General features: G+C 41.7%; 1 protein-coding gene across 1 annotated transcript; it reads right to left on the bottom strand.

The window, feature by feature from the left end:
• Positions 1 to 1,136: 1,136 nt before the first annotated feature.
• On the bottom strand, positions 1,137 to 15,872 carry TBX19 (T-box transcription factor 19). The gene is given in 10 exon segments (XM_037390644.1): positions 1,137 to 3,027; positions 3,825 to 3,957; positions 4,836 to 5,024; positions 5,728 to 5,789; positions 6,654 to 6,715; positions 7,525 to 7,659; positions 9,552 to 9,816; positions 15,505 to 15,741; positions 15,743 to 15,828; positions 15,831 to 15,872. Coding segments are annotated over 10 exon segments (1,446 nt in total). The 3' UTR covers positions 1,137 to 2,792.
• Positions 15,873 to 17,681: the final 1,809 nt, after the last annotated feature.

Genomic DNA, 17,681 nt, shown 5'->3' with positions numbered 1-17,681 from the left:
GTTTTTCTGGAGGGGAACAGTTTATATACCGTTTAAGGCAACCTGCCTCCCACAGGAGAACAGTGTAGACAGCGTCTCAGCTTGTTACTGTGCCGTGGGGAACTCCACTGCGCTGGGAAAGGAGGTCTGCAAAGTTAAACCCAGCAGCTTTTCTTGTGAACAAGTGGCAAAAACCTTTCTCCTGCTGCTTCTTAGAGGTGATCTGTCCAAGCCAGATATCAATTCTCAAAGCCTTTACCAAAGCAGAAAAATGTCAAGGTAGTAAGCAAGCCTAGGGTATTTTTACCCTCCATGTCATTTCTCAGGCTTTGGCTAAGTCAGATTGTCTGCAATGACAAAAACTTGGCTTATTTCTGAGATCTCAAAACTTTTTGCCTCCTATGACATGAATCACGGCTGCTCTTCCAGTGATAAGAAAGACAAATGACTCTGCCTGTTCATTTTGATCCTTTTTTAAATCCTTTCAATCCTATGGGACTATCAGGAAAGCTCTTTGAATTTTCCCCTAGGTTGTTTGTGAAATAAAAATACAGTTTGTGTAACACCTTCTAATAACTTTTCTGTTACTGTAATGCATTATATTGGGAAAACTAGGAAATTACCCAACTCAGTAACCATGAAGGAAGCATAGCAAGTCCTGGAATATAGACAAGTCATCACTTGTGTATTTTTGAGCATCTACAGCCGTCTTACCCATACTCAGCATGTGGTGTGTATGTGGGGAGCAGAACAGCCAGAAGAGGGTAGCGTAAGTTAATAAACCTTATCTGTAAAGCAGCGCTATTTTTCAGAGAAACACCTACTTATATTTCTGGCAAGGAGGAGAAACAACATTAAGAAACTCATCACCAAGCTTTTGAGAGAATGTGGAGAAGTAGATTTACAGTCAGAACTGACAAGAATTAGACTGATAGCAGGCCACAGAGCTTTTTGCACTCTGTTAGCTCCTGTTTGACCAATGCCTCTATTAATAAAAATGCATATCCAAAGCAACTTCATTACTTTGCTTTTAGGGGATAACAGCGTTAAGTCAGTAAAACTAACAGCATTAGTGAGGCATCCTGGCACATTGTCTTGCCTGCAGGGAATTTGAAAGGCCAGATGGGGCAGTCAAGAAAATGCGGAATACTGAGAACACCTTAAGGGGATGGTTCAGGGCCAAGGTAACAGAAAATGAAACAGGAGCTTGCTGAGTTCACCAGACAGATGCTTATTTGATGGCTGGAAGGAAAATGTTCTCCTTGCTGCTGCCCCTAATGTCTACCCAAAATAAAATGCTGGTCCCAGAGCCTGTATGCAATAAATGAGTATTCACAAAGAGAACGTTGCGTATCTAGCAGAAGCAGAAACACCTCTGTAGAGACACCAGCTTGCAAGAGCTTTGGAGAATCCTCGTCTATACCTATGCCAAGGATTTCCTCTTCCAGGGCTATCTATCCAGCCCCTAGCAATGCTAATGAATGTAATAGGAACTGAATTGCTGCTGGGCATTTCATTATACAGAGACATATATCTACATGCATTAACTTGCAATTTTTTCTTTACCCCTCCAAGAGATCAAATGGCAGCACTCTTCCCTGAGAAGCTGGTAGAGCTTGCCTGAGGAGGTACATGAGAGGACAAGGAAGATTGGGGGACAACCGTTATTATCTGCATCACACTAGTGCTTAGAAATCCCAGACAGGATCAGATGTCCACTGTGCTAGATGACAGCATCTGGCATACATTCACACAGGATAGGAAAAGCTGTAGCCTGAAAAAGGAAGCTGAAACAGACAAAAGGGGAAACAGGCACAAAGACATGAAATATCATGCCCAAGAGCATACAGACAGTTGCTGTTCAAGGAATAGAAAACGTCTGTCCTGTCAACTTGCTTCTGGCAAAGCTGCTTTAAATTGCACAGAGGCTGTTAGGTGAAAAAGACGGTATGTGTGTTTACACCTTGGAAGGGCACTGAGGAGATAATACACCATTTATTTGTATTTTATTTATATTCTATACCTGAAGCAAAGTGGAAATGCAAGCTGAATCTTTTTTCTATAATTCTTTTCCCTCCACCATTTCAAAAATAGCACATATAGAATACATTGGAACTTTTCATTTCAAAGACCATCACATCAGACTATAAATGCTAAAGGAGATGCCCTTCACCCTGCTGCTACAATGCAGCCACTTTCTCAGCTTGAGTATGTCCATTATCCCTACAGCATACAGACAGCAAACGGGAGCTGGAAGAGGGAAGGGGACGGACAATACTGTATGCAGGTGGCATTAGGGTGTCAGACTCATTTCATCCCCTGAAGGGTTTAGTTTCAGGTATTGTGAAAACCTTCATGTGACAGATTCAGAAAGTCTTTAAATCAGCGTTGTCCCTTCAAATTACCAGTTGCGAACTTGTCTACAGTTTCCCCTGGACTTGGCCGCTAGCTACAGAAAGGACTTTTAAAATGATAAGTGGATATCCAGCTGCCATGTCTGCTTCACTCAGTCTCATGGGTCTGACCGTTTTCTATGTGGTATAGAAGCAAAACTAACTACAAAGATTCTTTCTGGACGACTTCCTGAATGGCGCACAAAAGTTACAGAAATAAGCTGGTTCCCATAATGTTTCCTGCCTTTGCATTATGCATTTTGGCTTCACTGGCACACAAGAGGTACATTATGGAAAGTGATGTTTGATGAAGGTGGTTTTCTGCATACACATCCCTGCTCTGAGCTGCAATTCTAGGGGATTGTTTGCCATTTGTGTCAGTCTTGTTTGGCTGAGCTTCCCTTGTAAGCTGCCCGTCCGTTAAAAGGAATGTGAGGATGTCCACGCGGAGTCGGCTAGTCTGGCTAGAGTGGTTTCCCCTTGTGTTTCCATGCTGCCAGACACCATTCCCTGCAGAGGGATTTGGACGGATTGTGCAGTGGAAAAGGGGACATTACCCCTTAAAAATACACTTGAAGGGCTGCTGTTCACCTCGCTTCCTGGGTTGGCAACATTGACAGCACTGTTGCTCACTGTCCACAGGCAAGGGTAGTGGCTGGAAAAAAAGCAGTACACATTGAATGACTTATTTCAAAGCATTTTCCCCTGCACAAGACTTAGCACACTAAAGTCAGGTGCATTATCTGCTAAAAGGCAGCTATCTGAATCGAGTTACTGAACTAGATCAGCCTTGCAGATCTTAAGTGAAAAACCACCAGCAACCATCAGACCCAGTGACCTTGGAAAGACGCATGGAGACAAATGTACAAATACATGTGAGGATTCAAGATTTAAAGATCTTTTTTGTGCATGCATACGTATTTTAAAGAATTGCATCTGCTTTTCCTGGCACCTAAATTAGAGAAGAAATGTGTGCGTTTATTTTAGGAAAAGAAGGGTAAATACTTTGATAATTGACTCTCTAGGTCTAAAATCCAGCATTCCTAGAACTGTTTACTACCCTATTAGCAATATTTTAATCGTAAAACATGAATTAGATTGTTACATCCCTGCATGGGAATAGGATCCTCATTTCATGCAGGAGAATACTGAGGAATAGATAGAGAAAAATAATTTGGCTTTAAAATGGTCACAGATTGTAGATACTAGAGTTCTCTGTGGCTGTTCCAAGATCCTGGTTTTCAGCAGTGCTGGGGAAATACGAAGCTCCCATTGATTTCAGAGCGGGAGATAATTAGCTTGTTGGAAAGATCTATCCAGGAATCTTGTGTTGGGCATTCAGAATGTTTCAAATCCTGGCTACCAATAAAAGCTTGGAACAAAGTGCGAATCACCAGGGCAGTCCTACAAGTCTCGCTGCTCCTAATTCCAGCAGTTTTCCCATAACCTTACCTGGGTCCAGGGCTGGCAGCTCCCTTCGTGTGTGGCACTGAGAGCAAATTAGCATGTGGAGGAGATGGCAAAGTCCAGCTGTCATGTCCTGAGAATACCTGAAGATTATTGCTGGAGCTCTCCAGCAAATTAACTTGGAGGTGGGGGTGGGGGGAGGAAAAAAAGAGGCAACAAATCTTCAGTGTCTATCACAGGGGCATTGTCTTAAGGCAACAGAACATGGGTAGGCCTGAGAAAGCAATCTGATCACAAGCTTCCTAACCATAGGTAAAAGGACAAAATTCACATGTTTATCAAGAGCAAGGTGGCATTTTAATCCCAGGTGTGATATATGAGAAGGTACAGCATAATAGATATAGGATATGCATTTTTGCAAGTCTGACTAACAGTCTTTTCATTAATGACAATTGCCGTGTCACTGGCAATGCTTTGGTACAGATTTCCTTATAACTTGAGCTTAAATATTTCCGTTAAAAAGGATACCTTGCTAGATTGTAGTTAGTAAGCTCATTTTTTTTATCCTTACTCTTGTTTCTGGCTGATTTTCTCGGATCAAAGTAGAATCAACTTCTGGAACTTGTCACCCAGATCTAGAGAGTGAAAGGGACTCAAAAGACATTCTGGCAGTACCAAAATGCCCTCATCTCAAGTCACCTCCTACCATGTTCCTAAGGGCTGCTTCAACTTGAGAGCACAACTGCTTCATGGTGTGACATTGAAAGAAGGCTTGCAATGCTCTTTTTGTATAATTAGGAGCTGTACTTTTAGCAAGATCATTCAATCTCATTTATAATTAACAGTTACAGTGCACCCAGCTCTTTGTACTTATTGTTTTGCTGCCTTAAACATACTCTGTTTGTCAGGGTTGAGTGCAGGTTGTTACCTGGACTTGTCATGCTATTTCCTAGCCTCAGCTCTTGCTCGTTTTAGTTGCTTGTGCTAACCTAAAGCAAGGGTCAGGCAGGTAGAGAGTGTCTGGTCCCTGGAAGCAAAGCAGCATTACAGTGGTACCTGTAGGTGAATGATTTCTCTGCATGTAGGAAGGTGGGTACGGAGCAGCCCGATGCCCTCGCCGTGCTGAGTATCGCTCACAGCTGTGGGGAGTGTGTGGAGCTGGCAGAGGCAAAGGTCCAGTGTACTGATAATTAGAGCTTCCTGACGCACACATTGTATCTGGGTTGGAAATCAACCAGCCACCTACTTTGAGGGAACCGAGGGAAAAAAAGCTATTATTGCACTAAAACACTGCAATACAATAAAATAACCAGCCTTCCTGCAGAATCAGCTGTGCCTCAGAAACACCAAGCAGATTCCAAGATACTGGTTTATAGAACAGCTGAACAATCAAAAAAAACCCCTAAAACAACATACCAACCCCCCAAAAACCTAAAGCCACCAACCCTAAAAACTGGACCTGAAAACAACTAACAGAAAGTTACATCAGAGTTACAAATGATGTAAAAAAACATCAAAGAACAAATAAAAGAAAAAATTTCTATCATTGCAACAAACACAACCTCTGCTCACCCCATTATTTTTTTCACATGTTCAGTAATGACAAATAATTTTATAGGGACAAAATTATTCACAGATACAAATAAAAAAAAAGGGGGGGGGGGGCGGGCGGGAGAAAGCCCTGAAAATGTTATATATCATCTTGATTTTAGATTCCTTTTAATATTGAAAACCTGGATCATAAAGAAAGTGATCCCTCTGCAGAGTCTTGCATTATTTCCTACTGTGAGGTTTCTTCAATCTTCTTTTGCTTTTTTAAAGGGTCCCCTTCTATGAACACAGCTCAGGACTCAGTGAATGACTCTTATGATCCATTTAAGCTAGTCCCAGGTTCCCAACACCTGTCATATCATACAAAATGTCCAGCTGACATGAATAAAAACCTTACAGTGAGAATATGTTACGTGTTGACCTTCAGAGACTGTTTCTGGAGCATCCTTGGGATGGTTTCTGAAAAGTAAAATACCTAGTGGTAGAACTTCCAATTAAGAAATTACAAAAGAAAGTCAGAAATAGAACTATTCACTAAAAAAAGTGGAAAAATTAGTTAGAAAGGAGGGAAATCCATCTTCTTTAACCACTTGCTAGGCAGCAGTAGACTTTTCTTCAGTTTTCCATAAGGGAAGCAGGAGCTATGTTTCATGGCATACCCAAAAATGTTCCTAAATTTCTGCCAAATTTAGGGGCTGAACCTGGAATTCTAAATCTACCTGTGGGCACTGTGCCTGCTTGCGTGAACAGCCTCAGTCTGGACTTTCCCCCAGACCAAGGTAGGGCTTTGCCTCCAGTTCAGCCAGTAAAACTTTGGAAGATAAACCACAATTCATTTCCAATGGAAGCATCTCTAACACCTTATACAGTTAGCACCTACAGGTTACTTTTAATACCACATGGATTTAATAATAGCAGCATAGTTACAGTTACAGTGCAATTTCACGTTAGCTATGCTTTTTGACATCTGCAGTTAATTTTTATTCTTCCTGAGCTATCAAATCATGGGATTCATTGCAGTGCAAGTACAATGTAGTGAACATATGTGGTGTATAACATTGCTGGGGAAGTTCACAGAATCTCATTTCAGGCTTCCTGTGTAAACAGTGCTAAGTCCTAGGATCCCCAAGAGGATAGTCACCTACTTCAGACCCTATTGTAATAGTTATATAGAAAGTTTCCCTGCTAATATCAGTGGAGCGACTCTGGATTTAAGACAGCAGAAACAAGATTAAGTTATATAATCAATCTTTCACATTGTGTTGCCACAGTTTTAACAGTATCAGCAGCAAAATGCTACTGGAGCAAAAAAGATGAACTTACCTCTCTTTCGCATCCAGGAAGGCTTTGGCAAAGGGATTATACTTGATTTTGAGAGCTGTTATCTTGAGTTTACAGAAAACAAGGCATGTTAGTGAAGGCAATTTGGAATAGAAACTTGACAAAACATCTTCCAGAGTAATCCAAGTGGAACTGCCTTTGTTAGCCTAACAAAATATATCCCCACACATGATGTACTCCAGGGCTGGTTAGGGGAGTTTTGGTCGTTGCAGAGTGCTGTGTACTGATCAGTGCCACAGGCAGAACACCAGTCAGGGCAACCTGATGGCATGGTCCGGTCTGGCAAATCCTGTGGGATGGTGGACCCTTTCAAGAGAGTTTAAACACTGAGTTCCTACCAAGTATGAATCAAACCTGCAGCAACACTAGCTAAGGGATGTGGCACATGAGTTAACAACTGTCACAATCCAAAGCATCCCTCAATTACAGTTTCGGGGTTGGGGAGAAATTTTCCCATGGAATGTTGTGCTCTTCTACAGTTGTATGTATTGTAAGGAGAGGGGACAAATAGGGTTATCATTTTAACTATCAGTCATTGTCGGAGAGAGATCCTGGACTTGACTCTAGTTTTCTTCCAGTGAGGGATTGGGATGCCAGGACAGATGGACCAGTCTGGAATAGCCATGGCAGGATATTAAGCTAAACCTGGCTTAGTACTGCAGCCAGACACTAGATTAGAGAATGTTCTACTGCAGAGAGAAAACAGAGTATTAGATTGGATGGAACATTACACTCCATGGGACTGGTGGGGAAACAAGAAAAGGATCAGTCTGTCCATGGTGATCTTGTATTTAATAAGCTTTTAATATATCTCATCAATGGCAATCGAGAGCACAGTGTGGCATCCGCCTACCTCTTCGTTTTGATACGCAGTCACAGCTATGAACTGCGTCTCAGGGAACGAGCAGTTCATCACCATCCGGTGGGGGCCTCCTACGCGAACTATGTGTACCTGGGGCTCATATTTATGCAGGGAGTTCAACATTATCTGCAGAAAACAAAACAGAGACAGACCCCAGTGCCACTCTGGTATCCCACAGCTGCTCTTTCACGCTGGCTCTGTAATAGACCAGATGTCACTGCTAAACCTCCTCAGTCAGTGATTACTGAGAGCAGAAGGGCAGGTGCCTTCCTCACTTCTGATGAACTACAAAGCTGAACAGAATGAGACTTCACTGGACTTGAATGTAAAGCTTTTGATACAAGAGCATTAGTGAGTATTTGTGTTAGCAGCTATGTCCTTCAAATTGTCGGGCTTCCACTGCAGTAGAGGCTGTTGAAACAGTTAAGGGGCAATCCCTGTCCTGTGTCTGCTATCTGAAAGACTTGGAATCACCATCACAGAAATCAGGGCTAGGAGGGAGCTGAGGCAGTGACCCACTCATCTTTCTAGATGAGACAAACTGTATCTAAACAATCCTTGGTAGATGTCTCTAATCTGGCATTAAAAGCTGTGATTGGCATTGATTCCACAATACACCTTCCTCAGGAAGTCTATTGCATTGCTTAATTGTCTCTACTGCAAGAAAGATACTTAAAAAACCCAACCTGTACTTTAGAAAGTACTGTGTGCATACATACATACACATATATATATATGTAAGAAAGAATGCATCCATTAGCATAAAGCACTGCTAGTCAGCTATTATTTTCTCATAACACCACAGAGGGGCAAATGGAAGCAGACTGGGGACATGGTTTGCCTTAACACTGTTGTCATCAAGATTTCAAAACAAGGGGAACCGCAATCATTTGTTATTTAGTGAGTTTTATTTAGTGACTTTTGTTTGGGATCTGTTTCTCATATGGCTTTTCCTCTCAAGCTTTCTACTTTTTTCTTCTCCACCATATATACATATTGTGTTTCCTTGTTTTTTGCCCAGGGTCTCTGTGACTCTCCAAGTTTGTTTCCTGTAGCTTTTTTGCACCTATGCGTACTTTTCTGAGGCCTTTGACTTTTCTGAGGCCCTGGATGCAGGACAAGAATTTGCAAATGCAGATCCTGTTCTGTGCTTCACAATAAATCTTGTGTGCTGATTCCATGTGTGACTTAGGAAAAGTCAGGTCATCTTTCTGTTCTCCAGTCTGTAAAAACTGAGATAATTTTCTACCTAATTAGGGTACTAGGCTTATGGAGGTACCTCACAAACCTAATGGAAATAACAGATAGAGAACATATAATATTTACATGAAAGGAATTGATTCCGGGCTGACAAGTATCATCCAATGTAGGAGTTTTGTACAGAACAAACAAGCAAACAAAAGGTCTTGTGTAACATTTTACCTTTAGATGCATCATCAAAAATAAAATATGAAACAAAACTAATTTTCCTGTTTGCATTTTTAAGGGGTTCAAAGAGAAAGTCACTTATTTCTGGTACATGTGGTTTCTTTCCAAAGGCCAAAGCTGATTCAATAGAATATTGATAATTATCATGATGCAGAAGCAGACATAGTAATTATTTCATTTAGGAACAGCCTTTTATTCTGCTATCTGACTCCTGCCAACATTCCACTTACACCAAACAACATGGGGGAACACAACAAAAACCTAATACCCGTGACCATTTTTTCCCCCTTCTCTGAAGTCCTATGTAAAAATCCCCAGCACACAAGACCAACTCTGAAAAGCCCCCTGATGATTAAGTAAACCACAGCACTCTGTCTCTCTTAACATCAAGAAGTCCATTAAAATCTGAAAGCGCCAATTAAGACCTGTTTATTCCTGTTTACATTTGGCCTACAGAGAATAATTGGCATCTGTGGGTGAAGAGGCCTGTAAGGGCCTCTATAATTACACAAATGCACCCTTGATATTTCTTGATTGGTAGGTGCTTGCAATTGAAGCCAAGAGGTGTATGGGGAAACATCAGGCCATACCTGCCCATTCCCATTGAGCTTGTTGGTAAGTTTGACTTTGCTGAAGGAAATGGCAGCTTTCATCCAGTGGGCCCCAAAGTTGGGAGAGTCTGGATGGATGTACACGCAGCTGTGGTTCGGTGGCTCTGGTTTGCCAGCCGGCACCCATTCCCCATTGACATACTTCCAGCGGTGGCCATCAGTTGGGGCGAAGTCCAACAGGAAGGAATACATGGCATTTGGGTCCAAGCCTGACACGCTGATCTTCAAAACGGGGAACATCCGCCTGGCCAGGAAACAAAAAAGGGGGACACCACTGGAAAATGCTTTTAAAACTCAGTATGTTTGTGACCAGATGCTCGCAGATTAGGTCAATGTAAAAAAACATCCTCCTTCCCTCTATCTAGATGAGTAAGTCTCTTAAAGGTCAGTCTTTCATTTTATATTTATTTTATTTCAATCATTTGGAAAAAAAGTGTTGTCTCTAAAGTAGGGCACTAAGGTCTTGGTCATGCAGAGTTGTGAACGTAATGAGTGTATAGCGTCAGCAGAGTCCCTGGGATCTGGACATAATAAATACATCCTTAGGTGTGGGACAAGAAGGCATGAACAGGATTGAATAGCTCAAAATGCTGAGAAGGTGGAGCTGAAGCACAGATTTACTGCATTAACTGCAGAATCCTATTATAAAATGCACTTCTTTGGTGCTTAGGTTCCCCCAGCACACGCTCCCATACTCTGTCCTACTCTGTCTGACTCTGGGTGTGTGCTCTGAAATCATCCTGTAATCTCCAGCAATCAGGACATAATCCCAGTCAGGTACTCATCAGACTCCAGTTAGATTTATTGACCACACTACTCAATACAAAAGGTTTTTCTCCCTTCCTCTGGAGGGATAGTCATATTCTATAATTTTGTGAGCAAAATCAGTTACCTCCCTCTGTCATTTCTTGTGGTTCTTGTGTTAATCCCCATCTCCTACTTGAGTAATGGATTCCAGGTAGTGTTATTCTAAATAATAAATTTGCTACATTTTCCTTGTCTAAAAATACTTCTTTATCAGGGTTGTGTCAGGTTAGTCCGGCATGACTTAAATTTAATAAAATGCCCTTTTATCTCATTTTCCATTGTCTTCCACATATTTACTCTTTCCTCAAAATATCCTGAATTCTTATTACACAAATATATTAAAAAGTCCATAGTTAGCTGAAATGTGTTTTCTCCCTTTCTTAAGTGCAAGTATTCATGTACTGTCCCACTACCACTACATAACTCTCCAGTTTGAGAAGTCTGGTTAAAATCCTTGCCATGAGACCTTGCACTTGGCAGTTCTTCCTCCAGTAATTTGGTTCCATCCTTCCATATTCCCTGACCTCATCATCTTGATCAAGTTCTGCTCTTAGTTCCACCTTACATGCAGTGTTTTCTTTTACTAAGCTCTAAACATCTGCCATCCAGCCTTCCTACCATCTTGTGCATTTAAAACTGAAATCCTACCTTTGTTTAGTTTTGGGAAAACACTCCTTTTGTGCTTAAAGGTCCGATGCCACCTTTTATCAATCCCCATTTTCTAATTATTTTTTTTTTTTGTAAAGCACATTTGCAGCACCTCACAGCTAGACTTTCTGCAATTTTTTGCCTGTCCCTGTACTTGAGATCCATAGCACAGCTTTGAATTGGCATCTCAGTGCCTGAAAGTCTGCAGCGACAGAGTTAGTAGGGCTCCAACAGCTTCAGGAACTGGGAAAAAAATTGTCAGCAGAACAGAGGCATCTCCCAACAAAGGTATCCTATTCATTAAGTTTCTTAGCTTGTCAAGGAATGCACGTCATTACTGTGGAGGATTATTATAGCTGTTATGTATCACCTCCTACATTCTTGTATGAATGAGAAGCCTCCCTGCCCCAGACACCTCATATTGACCTCTCCTGGCAACTGCCATTTTGCTGTGCCACATTTTTATGCACAGGTCGACAAATCTTCTAGCTCCTTTCCTCTATGGGTACAGAGAGACTGGTGATAACAAGCAAGCACAGCAATTGCCTGAGGTCCATGGCTAAGGTAAGGTAGCTCGCCAGGCTTAGTTAGGTAGCAGTGCAAGACATCCAAAATACACAAGAAGGGAACTGAAACTCCAGGCTCTCTCACGGGACATCAAAAGTCTCTGCCCTTGCAGCCATATACCCAACTGCAGATTGCTAACAACCTCCTGTGACATCCTACTCACCACCTACCTTTCTGGACACCTTTATATAGTTCTCGCTGTATACACTCAATGCCTAGTGCTGACCAGAAAAGACACGATTTGAGAAATTTGAGATTTTTCATCTAATATAAATACTTGGTGATGTAGGGCCAGTGCAACATTATTCTGACTAAATAGAAGCTTAGCCCAAGATTTATATGCTGCATTTAATGTGTCTTTCTGACCAGGATGTACCAGCTACCAAACTGGGATGTGATAAAAAGTGTGGATGCATTCCTCCCCTTCTACTGTCAGTCTTTGAGGTAACACATTTTAATATTTAGTTGAAAGGGAAAATTAATCCGTGTGAAAATCTAATTTCACTAGATTTCTCAGAACTATTTGTGTTACATACAGATTGTTAATTCCTCTGCCCAGAATGCAGGCTTCTCTGCCTCTCTGCGCGAGGCTTGAGTTTATCTCTGTAAGATCTATAGACAAACACCAGCATGTAATAGAGTCATCATCAATTCTGACTTCCCGTATCGCAGAGATTATAACACTTCCCTGTGTTAACCTGCTTCACACACAGTTAATCGCTGCTTCACTTGGACCAGCATGTCTTGACTGTACAGATTCTAATGACAGAAAACTTACCACCTCACCTGTTCTGCTGATTAAGCAGCTTTACCGATAAAATCACATTTGTCTGTCTTTTAGAATGGTAAATTATGATTTCTCCGAATTTGTTTCAGTCAGAATGTTTGTTTCAATGATCAGGTTGGTACACGCATGTCTTCCATTACTGCAATAGCTGAGCACTTCAGCCTCTTCAATTTATTTAGAGCAGATCTGCTACAATTACTCCAGTGGGAGTGGGAAGAAACAGTGGGAAGATGTTTGATATCAAACTTGAATGCATAGTAACCAGTAAAGTTGCTTTAGCATTTAAGCCTGGAAAGCACTTCTCTCCCCCAACTCACATTTGCCTGCATTGATCCACTGTGGATTCTCCCCATATGTGGAGGGGAACAGTGGCCCATTCCTGCCTCCAGGCAATAATGTGGATTGGAAAGTCTAAAGATACTGCATAGCTAATATGGTGTAAACATTAAAAGAGAAAACCTGCTCAGTCAGAAAACAGGGTGTTTAATATTGAAGTGCCAAGTGAATACAATAAATCTGTGTAAAATATGAGACTGATTCCCACCATATCAGCTGCACCCATTCAGATGTATTTTGTGATATAGTATGTGGTTTAATTTCACTAATGTCTATCCTGTTCAGAGTACATCTGTCTTCCCTGTGTACCTAGGCATATTGCTGTGGCAGGTGATTATTATAATGAAGTATGATACAGAAATGGAGACATACCTATGTTTTAACACTGAAGTTGGTTCATCTAATTATGGTATTTTGGGACCCTCGGTACCGATTAGAGATGACTCAATCACAGCAGATAGAATTGTGCACACTAGCGTTTGACACTTGAGGATCACTAATCAATCAGCCTTTAATTCTCTGCGATGCTCCTGTATCAGGTTTCAGTTTAATTTCTGATTTTTGCTAACAACGTGTCCGTGCAAACTGTCTCAGTTTTCACACACAGAAGTTCAGACTGGCTCTTCTTGTTAATCGTAGAACACAGTTTTCAAAAGTGTTCGTATACACTTCAGCAAGAATGACTGCGTTAGTTCTACTGATTTAAGCAGGAGCAGAATTAGATCAATATTTTTTCTGTTGAGAATCCCTCTGGAGACAATCACTGAAGAATCTTGAACCTGAAAAAGCCCTAGCACTCATAGGAAACTGTCTCAAGTTTGCCTCCTCTTGAACAGCATGGAGTTGTTCAGAGAGCTTTGCTGCAGGCCACTGTGTGCATTTCCTTTTTTTTTTGGTGCGCTGGTGTGTTTGTTATGGAAATACAAAGAAATACAAGAGATCCTTTTTCATAGTCCCTGATGCTCCAGTAACTTTGTTAAAAATGATTTATGCAGGTAAAAGTGTGACATACTTCCTATAATTTTTTATTTTGAGATTGCTGTGTGATTTTGTTCATAAAGAATCTATTCCTGCCCCCACTGACATTACCAGATCTGTTGCTGGCTTTAGGAAAAATAGGATCGAGCTGATAAGGACAGTAAAAGTTCAAATAAAGAAGAATAAGGCAGCTTACACAATGAAATGAAAACTAACCAGGCATATTCAAATAAGAAAAGATTCCCTTATCATCATTATAAAAAGATTTTATCTATGCACTCACCTAGACATTTTAGAGAGAACTAGTATCACCACACAGTCCACAGTCGTGATTTACATTAGCTGAGAGGAAAGAAACTGAAAAAACCTTGTTGGTAAGGTGTGATTCTTTGTACCAATTTAATTAATTTGAGGCAAATGTATATTACCTCATTTTCGTCACTGATACTGCCAAGGAGTCAGTCTAAGCTACTGTACACTAAGTGAAGGTCCACTCACAAGTTCGCTGTAGCCTAACAGCAGTTTTTAAAGCAATTTAAATGAAGCAAAAAAACCTTCTCAGTGTAAAGAGAACCTCAGCAGGTGATTTCTATCCCTATAAGTTATTAGGAGGAATCAGAATGGCAATAGGTAGTGTTACACCGAGGACTGATATTTTGGAAAAGTAGCTGTTCTCTCAACAGAATAACCTTGCTGAGCCAACAGGCGAGATTTTTTCGTTTTAACTGCTTTCACCTGTGTCCCTTGTCAAGCTATGGTCAACAGTTATATTGTCCACAAATTCTGCTAAACCAAAGTCTGCAAAATTAATACAAGTCACACCACATGAGCAAATCTTTCTTTCCATCTCTTAATTCCTCTCTCCTGTGCAGATCTGCTAAGAGGTCGTGGATCTGCTGAGAGGTCTTGTGGAAGAAACGTGTGCATGCTGGGGGGTGATGGCAGAGGGCTGGCGAGGGTGCATTAAATAAAAACCTTAGTACAACTGTACCAGTGAACCTTATTCTGGTAGCTGCCTGTCTGTTATGGTCTAGACTCTGCTGTCAGCCCAGTTCAGAGCAGAACCCCTGTGGAGAGCTTCCTTCAAGCCAGTGTCTGATTCAGACTTAGTATCTTCTCACCAGGTTTTGCACTCTTTTCCGGAGCCTTTCTGTGTTCCCCAGATAGTATGATATGATGTGACCCATTTACATCACAGTGTTTTGTCTTTCTAAAACTGTGTGTTAACCAATATTCCATGCTTGTTTCTAAGGTCACCAGCAACAGCTATGGAGCAATAGGGACCATGCAATCCAGGCTGCACATACATGCCATGTAGGGCACAGTTTTATTGTACCCCATTCTAGTACAGACTGCTTGTACAAGCTGTTAATATCCAAGGCCAGAGAGACAGGAACTGCAGCTGCAGATAACAACACTGATCTGCTTCTGTACAGTAATTTGAGGTCTACAGGACTTGCAATAAAGGCTGGTGTTTATTAGTACAAGAAGTTATTAAAAAGATTTTGAGAAGTAGCATCTATTCCCTTGCAAAAGTTCCCTTTTTGTGCAACCTTAAGACAGTTAATATATTTCTCAGGCATCTTTCACAGGCAGAATAAAGGGTGGCAGGAATGGTTTAGCAGTGACCAAAAAGGAGCAGGGACACCCATACATATGCTGGGTTTAGAGGACTGTGAAGCTGCAGGGATAAAACTGTTCAGTGCTCATTGCAGTTCTTTCGAGTCTGCACACACAGTTTATTATTATACACCTAACCCCCCTGGCTGTCATCTACACTTAGCCCACAGAGCTGAGCAGATCACTCACCTGCCGTTCTTGGTCACGATCATCTCATTAGTGACTTCCCTGAATCTCTGCCAGAGCGTCGCATCCTCTAAGACAACCTGGAGCTGTTTCTCAGTGGGGTCGCCTTTGTCTCTCCCAGCTCGGAGTTCGCTCTCCACTACGCTAAGTAGCCTGGAGACGGTGCAGTCGCTGGTTTTTTTGCAGCCCAGGTCTGCCATGATGACTTTACTGCCAGAAACTTCAGGTAGCTGTTAAAAGAAAAAAATAATGAGCTAAATCAAAAAGCAAGTCAATTCATTGGGCACCATCTGACAAATGTGCTCTCCTCACTCTTTTGCCACTGACTGGCTCTTTCCTCTGGAAGTCCCAATGGGCAGTGACACCAGCATGTGGAGGTTTACGCACACACTCCACACAAAAAGAGGACTATCTCCTAATTACCTGTCAGACAGTCAGGTGGGTGGCAGGCTGATGACTCAATTGGCTGCCTTGAAAGAAGAGTCCTCCATCCAAATTAGCATGCTTTTATCTTTTTTCAACCTGAAGTGGGTCTAATTGTTCTGCTTGAGAACCAGGTTTCCATTAATGAAAATTGTTTCATTTCCAGACTGAAACAATGCATGGAAATTGCATTCACACTGATGCGGACTCTAACTGAAGGAGCTGGTAACAGTCAAGATAGTTACACAGAGGAGGTAGCCTTAAAATATTTTCACCAGGCATGTTGAATAAACACATTAATTTCATTCCTCTGTGTTCCTAAATCAAAATATAATAGTACGAGACCCTTCTGCACTGACGTTTCAATGCACAAGGAGAAGGTAGCATCCCTACACTCCACCGTTGATGCTGACTGTGTCCATCCCTTGGTCCCACTGTCATTCCCAAAACCCCTGCTGCATCTTACAAGCGGCTGAACTCCCCTCTGGCTGCATTTCCAGGGACAGACCCCACGCTCCTGGGGCTCAGTGTGAACCCAACCGCCCGAGGCCTGGTGTTGCTGACCTGCTCAAGGTCCATGTCGTAGAAAAGCTCTCTCAGCATCTCTAAAACAGGTGTTCCCTCTTGCCTCAGGCTGTAACCTTCTTTGACAAGCCTAATCCAACCGCACATACCCTCCAAAAAGAAACCACCATTTTGCTGAGAAGTCAAACAATTTTGGTACCCAGCCAAGAATATGAGAGACCTGGGTTCAGTTCCATGCTAAAGGGTTAAGTGGAGGCCACTTGACTACCAGTGACCCATAAACACCGGACTTTGGCACATAACAAGGCATTTGAGTGCCTAATTTCTCCTGATGCATCTAGTTTCAATAGTGTCTCTGAAATTTCTGGTCTGTTGCACGTGACATAGTCAGGGACTTGATTATGAAAACATACTCTCGGGAGTTGTTTTCAGAGAAATATATTTTCTGACTGTTTATTGAGAACTTTGCATTTGTTCAGTTCAATACCCCCTGCTGAATTCCTGTGGTTCCAGTTCTTTCTAAAAGATAAAATGACTTGGTGGATCGTGCAAATTTTGTGAAACAGGATTTGAATTAAATCCATCATTTGACAAGGCTCAACAGATCTTGCAGTTAAAAAAACCTTGGAGATATCACCTACCTAAGCAGCAGGGGCCAGAGCTTGTTGATCTTGTGTTGTACACCTTATTTGGCAACTAGTCCTACTAATCCCTCAAGCCCTACCTGGAGTGAGGATACTGGCTGCAAGTCCTCAAAACTGCACAGCTGCAGGTGTGCAGCAATGTGATGTTCTGCAGAACAGGAGACCTTAGGAGACAGCCCTCAATTCCCAGCAATTTTAGCATGATTGGAAGGTGCAAGCCAAATAGGTTTGAGCTGTTTTTACATCTGGATAATCTCAGTCATGCTGCTTTCAAACGTAAAACTAACACATCGTCCCTCTCTTCAGGCTTTCCATGCCTTTTTTTAAATTGCCAACTCGTAACAAAGTTACCTAGATTACTCTGTCAGTCAACTCACCTTTGGAGTTACACTAGAATGTACAGTGTCAAATAGCAGCTTCTAGTTAATATCCAGCCCATCTTCACTATTGAACAACTGAAGAATGTACTTTAAAATCTATAGGATATTTAGGTACTTGAAAGTGTGCCATGACGCATTCGGAAAAATAATTGCATCTCGGGTAATACGTTTGTGTAACACAGAATATCTTTGTTTGGGTTCTCCTTTC

Source organism: Falco rusticolus, chromosome 5, assembly GCF_015220075.1.
Source record: "Falco rusticolus isolate bFalRus1 chromosome 5, bFalRus1.pri, whole genome shotgun sequence".
Taxonomy (NCBI): Eukaryota; Metazoa; Chordata; class Aves; order Falconiformes; family Falconidae; genus Falco; species Falco rusticolus.
The sequence above is the reverse complement of the archived record's forward strand: the minus strand, read 5'-3'. Positions and strand labels throughout refer to the sequence as shown.